The sequence below is a fragment of the Corvus cornix genome, chromosome 3 (assembly GCF_000738735.6).
Source record: "Corvus cornix cornix isolate S_Up_H32 chromosome 3, ASM73873v5, whole genome shotgun sequence".
Classification (NCBI taxonomy): domain Eukaryota; kingdom Metazoa; phylum Chordata; class Aves; order Passeriformes; family Corvidae; genus Corvus; species Corvus cornix.
Window position 1 is genome coordinate 73298426 of NC_047056.1, and position 17572 is coordinate 73315997.

Sequence of the window (17572 nt, forward strand, 5' to 3'; positions counted from 1 at the left end):
TTGGCATTGTTTACTATTTGCCTTATGGGGATTAGAGGTTTCACCACCACACATACAAAATCTCTCTTGCCCTTGGTTTGTGGAGGGGGCATGCAAACCTGGTATGAGCAAAGCACCCTGCCAGCTCCACAAATGGCCAGTTGCTTTGAATCACTAACCTTTAACATTTCGGTCTCTCACAGGCTGCTCTTAAAATAGGGCAGAGTTGTGAAATGAAAAGCTCTTTTAAGGAGACTAAGTGTATGAAGGATGTAATGATTTGAACAGATATGACTACTAATTGTACAGAAGAATGTTAATATAATTAAAATATTAAAGTAAATGAAGCCCATGGTGTGGCATCTGACACTTTTGAACAGTCATTAGCACTAATGTATGCAAGATAAGTAAACAGAGTATGAAAAATGGAAATTAACGAGGGTTGGAGAGGGACTGTGCAAGCAATCAGCACAGCAGCTCTCCTCTCACCTGTTTTGTGTTGCTATGTACTGTGTTAAGTGAGAAAGTAACAATCTCCTTACCTCTTCCCGTATCAGATAATTTAGTCTCTAGGCATGTTTGATATGTGAGATATTTTCTTATATTTCCCTTAAGATTTACCTGCTATGTAAGACATTTAAAGTTAGCTAGATGAAGAAACTCAATACCCTGCTTTAAAATAACAGCATATGAATTACAATAGCTTAACAGTAGCAAGCTCCTCAGTTTTGCAGAGGATTTGTAATCTTGTTTATATATCCCAAGGCAGATGGATGAATTCACTTCAGTGCAGTATTTTTTTCTCAAATCTCTGTAAATATGTTATAAAAATTACTTGAATAAGAAAATTAAGTATTCATTTGCTCAAAATATCAGCCTTGGGTGGGAGGTATATGTGCTAGGTTATGTAAATGCTTAAAGAACTGTAGATGTAGAAAACAGTCTTTGAAAGCCATATCTAATTATACATAAACATGTTCATCTCTGTGATTTCTAAACTTTACAAAGCAATTATCTTGCAGGCTTCATGAAGTATCAAACAAAATGTTGGTAAGTAACATCAAATATTGGTACTATAAAGGCTGAATTTGAGAGGAGGAGTTTTTTTAAGAGAGGACAGTAAAAAAACCTGGTTTTTTTCAGTAGAGTTTGAAACTGCAAGGGGTCTTGTAATTTAGCAGAGGTCTGTCGGAAAATACTCTACATTTGAACAGGATCTGGGGGTAAAATTAAACTGTTTGGAGGTGACTGCACAGTGCTGGTTTCTTGCATCTGCTGATTTCCTCTGACAGCAAGCCTAATAGTTGTCTTCGTTCAGCTGACAAACTAACTCCAGATTCCCAAGTCTGCTGGCCATAAGAGCATAGTAATAGAAACCCTCTTGTTCTGTCACTTATTAGGTGCTACTTTTGTGCCCTTTCAGGTGTGTAAAGACATCATGTTTCCTTTAAAACTGATTTTGAATGATGTTCAATAGTCCACAGACTCCACAGTTGTGCACTGAAGTTGCAGAACTTGAGAGTAGCCTGCAAGTAATTTGGAATAAAACTAGCAAAAAAGACAACATCATTGTCAGAGGTGTTAGTAATAACTGGATCATAGTGTTGAAAATCACCATAAGCCTTACAGATTACATTTTTAAGATGTCTTTTTTTGTCCTGAGGGTGCAGTGGAAAAGTTTGTGAAACAGTAATGCAGTGAAATAATGCTGGGCAAGATGAGGTTAGGGAAATCTGATGGAGCAAGCATTTGAGTTGGGACAGAGGCACAAGGAATATAAAATGTATAGGAAATCAGGTTTTACTGGTCTCATCATTTCAATATCTGTCGTTTCTTAATAGATTTTTTTTTGTTAGTTCTCTATCAAATAAAGTAAGTAGTTACCACTTAATATAATTAATCAGATGTTACTGTATAAACATTGCAATATGAAAATACATAAACGTGTATGATCCTTCATATCCTTTACAGAGTTCTGAAAACTGCTTTTCTTGTGAGATTTGGTAACCCTGAGCTACAAAGGTTACTAAGGAATCCCTGAAATTCTTTTGTAATAGCAAAGGCAGGGGAGGAAAAAAATGTCTTTAGTTCTGAGACTTGTTTAATATTAGTACACCAATAAAAAATACCAAAACCTTTATGTGATGCCTATTACATCATGAATTTTCTTATGGGTCTTCATATTACACTGGTATCAGTGAGAAAAGCTTGGGTTTATGGTGCTGCAGATGGTCTGATGTTCCAGTTTGTTTACATTTTTTTCTTGGTTTTGTTTATTTCTTGTTCAAGTTCAAGTTACATAGTTCAAGTTACTTAAGGAGTAGCGAATATAATTGTGACATTTTTTGGTTTAAGAATTTCTGCCGCTTTTATTGACTGCTGGATTTTTTTATCATGTCTTAGTATTGTTATGCTTATCTTCCATGCTGTGTAGGACAGAAGCTAGAAGAGCGAAGAAACCAAGGCACAATACCAAATCAAAAGACATTCAGTACTTAGTGTTCGTCTCTCTAAAAATTACTTTCCTGGTTTAAGATAAGCTTCAGCTTTTCATGGTCATATGTAATGATGCCAGTCTACAACTGATTGAAAACCACGTAAACTATTAATTCATACTGCACATTTCCCATTATATGTAAGAATTGTGAGAAAAATTCCATTCTTCTGGAGAATCCTCAGTCTGTCACTTTGCATAGATGCTTGCTTCGTTTAGTGGACTTTTGTGGTTTAATTATGAAATGAGAAATACACTTAATGTTCATGGAATATTTTTCTTGCAGGGTTAATAATGTCTCAGTATAGCCTTTGAGGAGGAGTTGCACTAAAAATCATTATAATATGTATTAAGTAAGCTGCAGCAGTATTGGAAAGAACTTTAAAAGACTTCCTGCTTTCATTTTTCTGGCTAAAAATACATTCAGTCTTGCCATGGCTCAGGAGAGTGGCAATTTTGAGTATTACAAAGCAAAGGAGGTGTTCTCAAATATAACAAACATTTTTATAGACACCATGCAGTATCAGTTTCCTGTTGAAGTAGAGATATTGAAATCTTTGCACAGTTAAGCACAGCAACAAAAGGTTTAACTAGGTCTCCAGAGTTTGTCAGTATTCAAAGAGAAACCAGTAAAAATTCATCCTTGCAAGTCATCAAATGCTCTCTGTATCAATTTCTTTCCATGCTGTATATCTTCCCTACCGGGTAGTTTTATAACACCATATTGAAAACTTCTGCTGTCAGCAAAACAGACCAAGATTGATGTTTTTTTCATCTGTGTGCTCCTAGTGGTTAACAAATATGACAACAGCACTTATTTGTCTCAAAGGCTGGAGACAAATAGATACCTTGCTGTATTTTACATGGTTCATACATCTGTTCCCAGAAAGAGAGTGGTTGAATTCTAAACTGATGAAAAAGAAAATAAGATTTTGACTAAAATGATTTTGCATGCAATTTAAAATTGTGATGTTATACAATTAATTCAATCTTGATTAATGTGCATTTGCATGTTGTTAAACTGAAATGTTTTGGCACTTGTCTTAATAAGATTTGAGATTGAGTCACAGACTAGTGTCACAGATCTGGTGAAGTCCAGATTTTCATCATACTTCTGAAGTGGTACAAAAATGTATCTATATAATTTTTATTCACTTGCTATAAACAATAGAAATATGCTTAGTATTGTACAATATATGAAAAATATTGGTATTTTCACTGAGAGGTGGCTCTTAAACTGGGTGATTATAATGAACATTTCCTTTCTGTCTAAACCTACTGCTGGAATTATTTTTCAATCTAAGTTTTTGAACCCTTTTATCTGAGAATCAGTAATTCATTCCATTTTTAGACAGGCACAGCAGTCTGGCTTGAAGTGAAATGTTAGGTTACTTTGGTCCATGTTATAAAATTCTGGCTCAAGCTGAGGTAGTGTATTGTCTATACAAATAGTTCATTTTTTTGCTCTGTAGGCCTTTTTGGCTGGGCATTAAGTGAGGTAGCTTGAAACTGTGTCCATGTCCTCGGTGACTTGTTACAAATCCATCATTTGTGCATGGTCAGACTTGCATTCATGTTTCTTTCATTCTTGGCTTGTCTGGCTGGTGCAAAAAAGCAACATATTAAACATTATACTACATTTCCTTAGCTTCTCTGATCAGTGAGATCTGTAAACACTTTTGTCTAATGCATTATAGATTATAGACCTGAGGAATCAAAGATTGCATTAAATGTTTACCTCTTGCTCAAGTTTTTGAATCTGAAGGCTGTTCCTCCTTTTCCAGTAGAATAATTCATTCTCTATGTACTATATAACTTTTCCAATGAAAAAAAGATGGGGCTGCTATGATGTAACAGTGTACTATAAAAAGAACACACTGAAAAAGGCAAGACATTTCTGGACACCATACCAATCCCTTCTTTAACTGGTAGTCATCACTCCCTAAGGTACCAACTGGATGAAACACAACCTTATGCAATAAATAGGTTAGGATCTGTGGTAAGGCCAGGGCAATAGAAAAAATGTGCCAGAAATTCTGCCTTACACCTTCTTCCTTTGTAAATTAAAAAGAGAATCAAAGTATAATTTATAGGAATTCTTTTTAGACTGCTCTGATTGGAGTAGTCCCACTACTTTCTTTCTCCTTCAGAGGTGTTTTTAGAGCACTTTACAGAACTTACTGAGGTATCAGTAAATTGATCAGACAGTAACTCATAGGTTTAAAAAATTCTAACTTTAATACAGTGAACTTAAATCGCCAGAGGGAGACGATTAGATTATTGACTCTTCCAGGAGAAATTCAAACTGATTCACATTTGTTTGCTAGAATTACCATCTTCAAATAATGTCTTGCTAGGTACCAACTAATTATATCCCAGTAAAAGAGTAAGTGTTGAACAGGGATACTACTTCAGGATAACTATACAAAGTGAATAGTTAGATACATTAGAAAAGTGAAGATGTAGAGAATGAGCGTGCATACTCATTAAGTAGAATAGCATATTCTGCATCCCTCCAGAAATTATCTGCTAGGTCATGTGTGTTGTCCTGGTGAGGTGAGCTCTCAGTAGTTTTTGGGTTCTTCACAGGACCCAGCTGCAGGATGAGTAGTCAGTGAAGCTAATGCTGCTAGTGCCAGGAAATGCTAGCAAGGAAAGTAATCTTACTGATACCCCATAAAATGTTGCTTTATCCTTGTCCTAGAAACAGCTGCTGATAGCTTAATTACTATGCAGACAGTACAAGTGGAATAATATGAATAATGGTTCTAATTCATAAAAGGACAGTCCTCAAGTAATATCATTGTACCTCAAATGCATACCTTTTTTCTCCCTTCAGACTCCCATCTGTATTTCTCCATACAGTTGTTGTCCTAAACCCTCAGATAATGTTACTGCTTATATTTCATGGGTTAATATTTTCTCTAGGTTTCATATACTTCTCTAAATGCATATTAAGCATTCTCACATTTTTTCCCTGTAGCAAAAAACTACTATATTTTGAAATTTTTTTTTTTAATTCTTATGATTTTATTTACCTTATCCAAGTTTTAGTCTCTCCCCTTTGAAGAAGCAATTGGCAATAAAGGAATAAAACTTTTACATATATAGATAAATTATTATGCAATATGAATGTAGTAAATTCTGAAGAGCAAAAGTGGTGAATGATCATGCAGTCCTTTGATCATCTCTTTCTGTTTCTCTCATACCTATATTTTTTATATTTATGGAACAGGAATAAGCCCATGGATGGACTCCTCAACTTCCTTTTTTTCATTCTGCTTCCGTCAGCTGACCTTTACTTCTGGAGTAAATGGATACTTTTTCCATCCTACCCTGATCTCATAAATTTTGAAAGACAGTCACTATTCTTAAAATGAAGCAGCAGAGCATTTTCAGCAGTATTAATAATATGAATGAGGCAGAGGAGGCTTTTGTCTTGCTGGGACTTAAAACAATTTAGAAGGTCAACCTACTAATTACATTTTCTGATGTCTTGAGCAAAGTTATTAAACAGTTACTTTGGATATACTTGAATTGTATTCATCACACAGTAGTAGTACTAATTATAACTGCTGTTCTTTGAAGGCTGCAGCAAAAGATCCCTTACTTCGTTTGGTATAGGTGTCTGTGATGTCTGTGCTATCTGAGCTCCAACACTCATGAAGTGAGGCTAATGAGGCCTCAAAATTAAGAGCTGCTACTTTGCAGGGTGTCAGGACAGTACAGAGAATAGAGGATGGGAATAAATTGCTCAGAATTGCTCAAACCAGTGAATAAGTATAATGGTGCATTCTGAACAAACTGCAAGTGCTGCCCTATTATGAACTCCACAGAAAGGAAATTACAATGATTGAGTCATATGGTCACGAGCATGAAGTTTGCTATAGTAAGGAGATCGTGAGAAAAATGCTAGAATAGCCTGTGCCATTTCTGTTATTGAAAGAAAATACATGAGTCAAAACCTGCATTATTAGTGGGAAAAAACACCCAAATTCAGAATTTGAAGCAATATCAAAAAAGAGGAAGCATAAAAGAAAAATGAGTAATCTACAGAAAGAAAAAAAATATCATAGCAAGTAGTGATGATCTACTTTGTCCTAGATAAGGGTAGCAATTGGAGATTAAAAAGAAAAAACAACATAAATTCATGTTCTACTTCTCAAGAAGCAATTTATTGGCAGCTGCTTCTCATAATCAAGCTTTATTGCTCTTTTTTACTTGTTTTTTATATAAAATAAGAAAAAAGGCATCTATAAGCATATTAGAAATTTCATTCTTTAGTTCACTGTATGAGTATTTCAAAGAGCATGCATCTTACAGTTCTTATGAATGATGATACCTTTGTGATGCCAGATGCATGAAAAGGGGAAGGAAGGGTGTTACCTTTTATAAGTCTTTAGCAGAAAAGTTGGATTTTTTTTCCCTGCTATGCATGCATCATTTCTCATTAAAATTAAGCAGGGCATTTTTCTATGACTAATTGCGACATTTTTAATGTGTCTTAATCAAGAATTGCATGAAATTCAAGACGTTTAAAGGAGAAATATAGGTGGCAGCAAGCTAAACTGGGAATTTATTTAACACATACTGTTTTAGATGCACACACACATGTAAGCAAAGGTCATAAATCTTCAGCCCTCTTGAGCAATAAGGGAGGGGAAAGAAAATCAATTCTAATCAGGAGACCAGTGCTACACCTCATAATCACAACTTCTCCATACACCTGAGGCACTTAGTAACATTTTGTATAAATTTTAAGCAAAACCTTTTAGTTTTATTCTGTAATAGAACAAGGTGGAAGCAATATTAAGTTTTTATAGTTTCACTTCCTTTGTTTAGTAGTTCTTGATTTTGTTGTCTTTGCAACCATTAAAATCCAGGTTAAATACGACAGCCATGCACTTCATTGTTGCAAGTGTAAAAGGTTTGTTTAAAAGCAGATATGCTGCCATTAAATGATACACTGTGTGAGCAATCTTTCAAGGCATCACTGACACATGGGAATTGGCTTTTTATTTTATTTTCTCAAGTGGACTTTATAAAATTAGATTATGTCATTGTTCTTGAACTAACTTGCCTTGTGTCTTTATAATCTAAAGTGAACACAAATTTATGGGAAGAAAATTAATTCCATTTCTGTGCAGTTAATAGAATCACCTAGAATAACTAGCAATTTTATTTTCTCAGCATTTGATTTTTTCCTATGTCAAAAGTGAGCTGTGATTTTTTTTCATTTAAAAAAGTTCATCATCTTCTGTCTTGGAAAAAAAATTATTTCATAGATTTCTAACCTATTATCTTTGTAACCTAGAAGTCTAGCACTCCATAGATTCAATAAATGAACAGATTCAGTAAATGAATTCTGGACATATTAAATACTTCAAAGATGTTTTAGAATGTGTGGTAGATCTTAGAACTATGTTTTTATTCTTTCTAAATGCAATGAGATGGATACATGTAGGTGTACCTACATATTTTTAAACAATTTAAGTTGATTAAGCTTAAGCTTGTAAGTACTTGATTTATAGTCAGACTAGCATTGCCATATCTTAATACATTTTCTGGCACAAACCTTTCTCCTTCCTCTTTCTTTTTATTATATTCACAAGTTCCTTTCTCTTAAATTGATGAAATTGTACTTTCTAAAACCATAAATAAATAGTTTTCTTCTATATATATTAACAATTTTACTATTGGTTTTCCATTGGTATATTGCCCTGTCTTTCAAAACATTAAACAACATAAGCAATCAAGTTACATAGGTATGCAATTTTTAAATTGTGAGGATTTGAGAGCAAGATTCTGCTTTTTTAGCTAAGACTATAATATTTAAAGTGTAATGGCTTTTATATTGAACAATTGTGCTTTTTGAAAGCACATAAAATAGGCATGTGATCCGTACAAAAAGTTCTACTAAAAAAAGTGAATTTTTTGATGGTTGTGTAATCACTTATTTAAGAAAAAAGCTAATTCATCATTAAATGCTTACACCAAGTTCCAGGTGTAATCAAGATCCATCCAAATTTCTGTGTCACAGTTATTCTCAGGTATGCAGCTGAAGTGAATTTTCCATAACCTTCTGTGAATTTTGTTGTTGATAATCAATAAATGCAAGTCTTGGTGCATCTGTGCTCTTTATGAAATATTTCTTTCCATTTGTTAGCTCATGAAGAATAAGCTTCATGGACTGCAGGGCCACTTTATCAATTTATTATTTATTCATTTTTCAGCACTACAGCAGTTAATTAAATTTGGCAAAAAGTCATGTGTCGTTTAAAAGCTGAGTTTGATTTCCTTTAAACGAATAGTAAATAATTACTACTAAAGCAGGAAAGATCAGATATTGAGAAGCTGGATAATTGAGAAAGTGAGAAATGTGGTTTTCCTACAATATTTTTCTTTTCATGTCCTCCTTTATAATTGCATTCCCATCTCCCTATTTATTTCTGTGTTTGCAGAGATTTATTGTTCATGTTTGGCAGTTTGCCAGTGCTGTGAACCATGTTTTGCTTTGCTTTACCCACTCTGTATCCCATAAATCAAATTTTGGTTGGCTGTGTGTCAGGAAATGGTAAATGTGAAGATATAACAACATCAACAATAACAACAATAATAATCTAATTTTATCTAGAATTAATTCACTATAATATGAAAGGCTAAAAATACAGTGAGTGTCAAATACTGCTTAACCGTTGTGTGGTTTATGAAAAAATAGAGATTCTCCACAGACAAAGATAAAGAAATCTGGTTTAGAGAAAGATTAGAGCCATCATTACCACAACCCTTTTGGTGTCATATTTAGCAGCAATTGATTTTGGAAGGCAGTTAGTGCAGCAGGTAGGAATGTGGAAGAGACAGGCAGAAAATCAGAAGTGTTTGTGGCAAATTGGGGAAGTATATTAGTTTTTCACAACTTACAGTCAGTGTTCAGTCTAGATGAAGCATGATAAAGCCAGCACCCAAAAATAATGCTCACAGACCCTCATACCCTGCAAGAGGCTGGAGGTTTTGCAGACCGAGATCCCCGCTTCCTGTGTACGGGAAAGGAAAAATGAGGGGTAGATGAGATGTTTGGTTCAATGTTATGAATTTATTGATTCAGGCTGTGCTGCACCAAGGCAATGGCTGGTGGTGGGGAAGGGTATCCCCTCCTTGGTGTAAAGTATAGTGTGTGTCTTGCTGCCTCAAGCCTGTCCAGGCTGCCTACACAATCTGAAAGAGTTGCTTTTAAGGAACAGTGATAAGTGCGTTCTCAGTTCCAGTGTTACTCACTGTTGGTTAACTTGAATCTCCATTTAAGTGAAACTATACTTTTGTACAAAGATTGAGCTTCTTACAGTCTGTTAAACAATTAAGTGTATTCTTTGGACAATAAGTATAGAAAAATTAATTTATAGAAAACCATCGCAAACTGTCATTGATGAAAAGTCTGACATTAATAGAAAAGTTTCTTTCTTATGGTTCATAATAATATTCAAATCTTTTCCTGTTTTTTTTTTTTTTAACACAATACTTCTTGTTCTGTAATTAGAAGTGAATTTAATTATTATTCTTGTCCATTCTAGGTACAGAGATCCAGAAATAAGCAGTTACGTGAGCTGTTTCCAGATGGATTTAGTATTCATCATGCTGGAATGCTGCGGCAAGACAGAAGTTTGGTTGAGAACTTGTTTTCTAATGGACATATCAAAGTCTTGGTTTGTACAGCTACACTCGCTTGGGGTGTCAATCTGCCTGCTCATGCTGTTGTTATTAAGGTAAGAGCTTCCCTACTCTGCAAGCAGTTATCTGTCTTAGAAGAAACCTGTGAAGAAGTATAGATAGCAAGATCTCTTGTGAGTTTCTGGCCTGGAGGGGAAATACCTGATTGACTTGAAATGTTATTTATATCTCATTAAACTGATTCTCTCCAGTGGGAGTCTAGTTTGTATAGTAAAGATTTAAATATATCAAAGATTATGAAAGGATTAGTTAAAGTACACTTCTGAAATCATGCTGTATTTGCCTAATTTCAGTATTCAGCTCATCAGGATTATATTCATGTGTATTTATGTTAATTTTTATTAACTTTTCCTCAACCAGGGAACACAAATATATGCTGCAAAAAGAGGCTCCTTTGTTGACCTTGGAATTTTAGATGTCATGCAGATATTTGGTCGAGCTGGACGGCCTCAGTTTGACAAATTCGGAGAAGGCATCATTATTACAACTCATGATAAACTCAGTCATTACCTGACTCTTCTTACACAGCAGAACCCAATTGAAAGCCAGTTTCTTGAAAGCCTTGCAGACAACTTAAATGCAGAGGTAACTTTTGATTTGTTTAGAGAAAATAGCAAACTTTAAAGGATTGATAATATTTGAAACAAGAATGCAATATTGTCACACTTAATAAAATTTTCATTGTACATATTTTATTAATGTTAGTGTGTAGGTGTGTATGTTTAAGTGAACTGCTACATATGTGAAAATGGGAGTCCTTTACTAAAGGTAGTAGGTATTCAAAGTAGGATGGAGGGTCAAAATACCATTAAGATAAAACTGTAGCAATGCAGCATTTACCTTTGAATCAGAAGAGGTTTTTTTAGAATTTAGTAAGTGTTCTGCATAACTGAAAACTAAAATCCACAAAAAAATTAAAGCCTGTCTTTCTGTAGATAAACAAATTCACATGTTTGACTGCAATACAGGGAGAATAATGGACTTGGCTTGAACTTTTTTTTCAAAGGCACTGGACATTTTTTCAGTTGAAGTCAAGCAGGTCAGCTAAACTGAAATGTCCAGTGACATAAAACTGCTTATCACTTTGAAAGATTTGTAGTTTGTTTGGTCTATTAAGAATAGGCTTTTAAAGATTGCTCTCAACCATTTCCTTCTGATAGCACTTAATGATCCTAGAGATAGACACTTCTGAATATTCTCTAAGTGGAACTGGATGGATGCTCAGTTATTTAAAATTGCAACTTACGTGTTAGCAGTAAAAATTTATATCCTAAAGTTGGTTGTATAGGCCAGGATTACCTGTGGTTATTGTTCAGCACCACAATAAGTCAGGAGAGAGTGATCTGGGATACCATGTGCCTTTTCACAAGGGTAGAATCCAGCCAGCTTTCGTAGAAGAGCTTTGTTCTTTTTTTTGAGATACATGAAACAAGGGTTGGGTAGACTTTCCTTCACAGCAGAGGATTTTTCTACTTTTTTTAAATATTAGAAAGTTAGTCTTTTTTTCTGATTTTCTGTAATAGGAGTTATCTGAAAATAACAGTGTACTCATGGCTTTAAAATTATCCTAGATTCCATAACCATGGTATGGTTACATAAGCTGAAGATGCAGTCAGAATTTTGTTAATCACTGTGATAAATGATTGTTAGTAGAAATAGGAATGGAGTACAATAGTGTAGCAAGGGCATGAAAGCAACATATGTGATATTACTTAGTCTTCTGTCATAACATGCAGGAAAAATTAGTACCTGCCAGATTACAGATAATCGATACTATGAGCACTGATAAGGAGCTATTGTGTCAGTGTTTTTTGGAAAGTAACTTTATAATTTCCTTTTATTTGGAGTCAGTCTAAACTTCTGTGTATGCTGATTTGATCTAAGTTAGGGGAATCCTCTGAGGATACAGGTGGTTTAGGAGAAATTGTTGCATTTATCTGGGGATGAATATTCCAATAGGCTCCAGCATTCTGGAAAAAAAGTGCGTTTTAAAACAAATGCCATCATCTGGATGAGTAGATAATCTTAGGAAGCACATTCAGTTTTAGGCATCTTCTGCCCTTTTGGTAGTAACAAAGCACTGTATGGATACGAAATACATGGGTTTTGACTGATTTGTTCCAGAAACCAGACAGTATGTTGATGACCACTGTCATCTTCTCCATAACAGAGCCCATTGTTAGCACCAGGAAATCTGCACTGATGTATAATAAAACAGCATATTGTTGGAGCAAAATCTGCTTTTATTACAAGTCATTCAGGAAATCCAAATGCTTATTCTCTAGTTGTAAAGAGAAACAAATTAAAGGCCAGAAGCACTGCTGAATTGTTTAAATTCTTAATTTATTATGGACACACCAGTAGCTGAAAGAAGGGCTAATAAAATGAGGGCAGCAGTTGGAAGTATAGGAAGACTTCATGTTTCCAGAAGAATATGAAATTGCCTTTATCTAGACCAGGTCTCTTGGCAGCAATAGGTAGATGGTAAGAATGATTCAGATATTTGGGGTAATATAGCATATAATCCTAGCCACATGATTGCTAAGGGGAATCCTGAGCCTTGAATTTTGTACATAGACTTAATGTGGTGCAGGAGAGAAAATTTGGGCAATAGTGCAAAAAAATTGCAGTTTTTTCTAATCTCCATGTAAAAATTAATTTTCTAGAAGCAGAAAATTTTCAGATAGGATGGGCAAGGGAATAAATCAGCTTCTGTGAAAGGAACACACCAGTTTTTCTGTATGCTTCAGGAGAGAACGAAGGCAAATCAAGATTATGTGACAGAGTTTTGTGAAGTAATAAATGAGGTAATATGACAAAAGATTGCATCTCTCCTGGGACAAGAATCAGGGTGTTTTGGCTGAGATGAGCCAGTGGCAGGTTTAGAAAACAAAAAGAAGTCAGTTAGGTGGTTAGACTGTGGAACTCTCTGCAGGGAGCTGTTTCTAAACAGAAAAGTACATAAAAAACTGTCCAAAAATGGAATAAAAATACATTTAAAGATACCAAGTGCAAAGCCAATACCTTTAACTAAAGACCTTGAGATGCAATAGTTTGAGAATTTGCAAGAAATTTATATGATGCTTGTTCCTCATTGCCACATTTTGCCCTTCAGCACTTGCTGTTACCTAACTTCAGAGACAGCTGATCTTGATGCTCCAGTGCTTTTGTTCTTAGAAGAGCTCCAAGTGGGAAAACCTGAAATATACCCAATTTCATTGAGCTGACACCAAAATTAAGACTTTGAATGTCCACTGTGAATTCTCTCCTGCAGATTTGAGTTTTGGGTTGGTTTTGTGGATTTTTTTCTCCTAAAAATTAGCAGAATAGTAAATGATCAGTGATGATCAACATAGGCATGGAGATGCCCTTTTCCTTTTTTTGCTGAAATTCTGCCAGTGGGCATAATAGAATGCAAAAAGCAATAAAATAAACAGCTGGTTAGGGTACGTAGTTGAGAGGAGCAAGTTCTGGGGCAGTAGACCAGCTGGCAAACAGAAAACACCTACAGCTGTATTTTCTGGAAATACAGGAAGAAAGATAAGATGCAGGGGATGTGGTTTAATTAGACCATAAACTTTAACTTATCTGGGAACTATCATCAATAGCTCATACAATGCAGGTCACCATTCCTTCCCTAATGGTTTCCACCTGATAGAGCCCTCCCTGACAACCACAGCTGGACTCCAGCTTGTTGCTGGGACAACTCCTTTCCCCAGAGAGCTTAGGAAATGATTTGCAGTGCTGGACAGTAGGTATACCTTCCCCAGGATGTTTGCCTTTACTTGCATGTGCTTACGATTTTCCTCTGAAGACAGGAATGTAAAATGTGGTGACTTTTTTATTCTGGACAAACCTCTTAATCTTTTGTCTTGAAAGAAAGGGTTCTCAGAAGAGATGAAAAATTCCTTCAGAGCCCTTCCTAAAAAAAATTAACTCAGGAGGTGGGTGACTGAATGGGTGATCTGGGTATGGGGCAAAGCACAGGAGATTCTGTCTGATTTTGGACAATTCTAGTAGCATTAAGAAATTATTTCAAAAGCTTTAGAGGAATAAGACCATAGTCTTATGGTGCTGAAATAGTAATTTAAAATCCACTGGTTTCCAAAGCAAACAGAAAAGTGCTTATTAGGTTGTAAGAAAGATTCCTTGCTCTCTTACCATAACAACAAATATTTGATTCATATATAGAAGTTTTTCTTTGTGTAATCTGACTCACTTATACAACAATAACAGACATTATATTTGTAACAAAGGCACACATATGTAAAAAAGAATGTATTATGCTATACAATAAGTTCAGTAGCTATTATCAGTAATATTTTTATGCTGCTTTCTAATCTGTATAGAAATATCACAAAGAAAAACTCATTTCTCAAAACCTGCCCCCCAAAAGCCATGCTACTTGTACCTGCTTACACTTTTTACTGCATCCTCTGAAATATCATTTGACTAGATAAAATTTGTGGGATAGCATTTGTAAAAAAAAAGGCAAAAAGAAAACAAACGACAATAAATGCAACTAAGCACCTAAGCACATTACTCAGTGATGGCAACATCAGTCACTGCAAAATTAGCTAAAACTGTGTGATGCTGATTATTACTGTAATTTAAGATTACATAGTGAGTTGGGTAAATGTAGTACTCAAAACTGCGTTCTGTGAGTGAGAAAACACCGTTGTTTGCATTTGAACTGTGAAAAATCAAAAGTGTTTTATGACAACTGGTGCAATTGGACAATACAATGTCAACATAGTAAATATTTCTACTCCTCGATTATTCCATCTGTAACTAAGTGCCTACTACACAGTTGAGGAAATGCTGGAAACTTGGATCATTCATACTGTTTTAATGAAAGATAAATTTTCCATCCGTAAGAACTTTACTTGAACACTAGATGGCAGCAAATATTTAGATATTACTCTGGTTTATTTGACTGCATGGTAATTATTGAAGTTGGGGGAAGAACAAAAGTGCAGTATTAGATTTCAGTACTGTATCTGAAACCCAACTGTATTTCACAATTGCTGTTTTCCTTCAGTTTCGCTTTTAACCTCTTAAAATAATTAATTAGAATAGAATAGCAGTAGAGTCAGATATTTGAACAAATGGGGCAAAGAAAAAGTGAGGGGTGTTTTGTTTTGTTTTTTGTCAGACTTCATGGTCCTCAGTAACAAGAATATTATGTTTTCATGATTGTGAAAGTGGTTGTTGAATATGCTGCTATTGGACTATGTTGCTAAGCTATTTCAAGTTGTGCACTGAAAGATATTTGAGTCATGGAAAGAAACCAAATGCTCAAAATAACCTGTGTACAAATCAAGTAATAGTAACCTGTGGGTTCTATTCCATGTTTTCCCAGTAGTAGTCTGTGAAGAGCTGGATGCTTTTGTAGCTACTTCAGTGCATTATGTAGCTATATACTTTGAAAAATGGGACTTCCCCAACCTCCTTATGCTTTTGAAGAACAAAATATCACTTGAAAAATGTGTAAAACAAAGCTTGGGGTTACTCCATGCTATTAGACATTGATATTAACAAGGTTTTGATGGATTTAAGTTAACTTAAGGCAATTTTGGCCTTCATTTTTATTTTTTACCAGATATTTATGTTATTTGAAAAATAATGTCAATATTGTTATTAAGGTCTACATGTTTCAGTCTGAACATGCATATGTACTCACTTAGTTCTGTAGGCTTTTTTTTTATTATTTCCGCCAAGTCACGTGGAACATTTATGTGAAATCCAAACACCAATAAAACAAAAATAGCTTAAAAAATGCAGTAATGGATCACAAAACTTTGGTAAGAGGGACTTATGCTTGTTTTAACAACCAGCAACAACCAAAAAAGGTTTGTTCATGGGACATCCAGGAAATATTAAATTCTTCTGGTAAAATCAGGTTAAGTGGAATTAAGCGGTAAAATGTTTCTCATGAATGTAACCAATACAAAATAGACCTGAAGCTATCGAGTAAAAATGTGTGTGTGGTTAAAGGTTTGGTGGTAAAAGTATTGAATTTTAAAAAAAAAAAAAAGTCACTTAGTAAAAAAAGTGATTTGGTATACCTGATTTAGCCTTGAAATATAAATAAACATGTTTACATATATATGTGAATATTACCTGTTCAATTTTGTTATATTTTGATTCAACAAAAATGTAGCAGGTACCTGTATGTTTGACTTGCAGCTACAAAAGGAGAAAACTATAAAGACTGTGTATAAAGAGATTGCCAAGTATGAGGAAGAAAAATCCTAAAGATTCTTGGTATCATTTTGTTTAGGACTTGATTGTGCTTTCACACTGGCATGATGAAATTAATCTTTTAAATGTAGATTCTTTTCTTTTCAAGTACTCTTCTTTAAATTACCTTGGCCATATCCACTACAGAATTATTTTGTTTTGTCTTTTTTATTTTTATAACAATCTTGCTCAATATTAACTTTTAATTTTAAAAATCATAAGCGGTGTAGGAAAGATTGTTTATGGTCACTGTATCTATAATATTGTGTCAAAGAAACCCATGTTATTAGATGTTCACAAGATAAAGACGCATAAATTGTTCAAGTTATTGTTTTAGGATTATTTCAAAATTATTTAAGTTGGAAAAATCCCAACCCTTTCTTTAATCTTGTGCTAATATTCTGAATTCCTTGTGTTTTCAGCCAAATACTTATGTACAGCTGTAACATATATACTTAATTTTGTCTCTTCTCCTGTTTCCAGATTGCTCTTGGTACGGTAACTAATGTGGAAGAAGCAGTAAAGTGGATAAGTTACACTTATCTTTATGTACGGATGAGAGCAAATCCATTAGTATATGGCATCAGTCACAAAGCTTATCAGGTATAAAATGCATTTTAAAAAAATCTGTAACCTGTCCTGGGTCTCTAATCCTTCCCTGATGTGAAGATAAATATTTGCTATTTCTACTTAACCTGACATCAGCAATTCTTTTAAAGTGCTTAGAAAAAGGAAGATATTTTCTGTAGCAGTGTTTTTAACACTGAATTATGAGGCCCCTTCTGTTCACATAAAAATACGTTTTAACTGGTCAAGTTATGCTCCAGCAGACACCATTCATTCTTATCACACAGTTACTTTAACTTGGTTTGTTTTCAGTGTTTCAGTTCTGTAGACTAGATATAAATGATAAAAGAAAGCATTTTTGAGTTGCTTGATTCCCCCTCACGCTTGTCAACTTTTGTTTTAGAATGTTTCATGGCATAACATCTCATAAACTATAAAATAACATTTTTAATTGGGTGATATTTTCTTTCACATGATTTATTAATTATACGACTTTTTAATTAATGTATTTGGAAATTTTTTTGTTTATTTACAAGTGTTCCATGCAGTGATATGAATCAGAGC

General features: G+C 34.4%; 1 protein-coding gene across 3 annotated transcripts in view; it reads left to right on the plus strand.

Moving 5' to 3' along the window:
* The window catches only part of ASCC3 (activating signal cointegrator 1 complex subunit 3), a 252669-nt gene that overhangs the window by 144910 nt on the left and 90187 nt on the right, over nucleotides 1-17572 (plus strand). For all 3 annotated transcript variants that reach the window (XM_010403548.4, XM_039568654.1, XM_039568655.1), the window contains exons 15-17: nucleotides 10042-10233; nucleotides 10559-10783; nucleotides 16925-17044. In XM_010403548.4, coding sequence (XP_010401850.2) covers nucleotides 10042-10233; nucleotides 10559-10783; nucleotides 16925-17044 — 537 coding nt within the window. The remainder of the gene's footprint in view (nucleotides 1-10041; nucleotides 10234-10558; nucleotides 10784-16924; nucleotides 17045-17572) is intronic.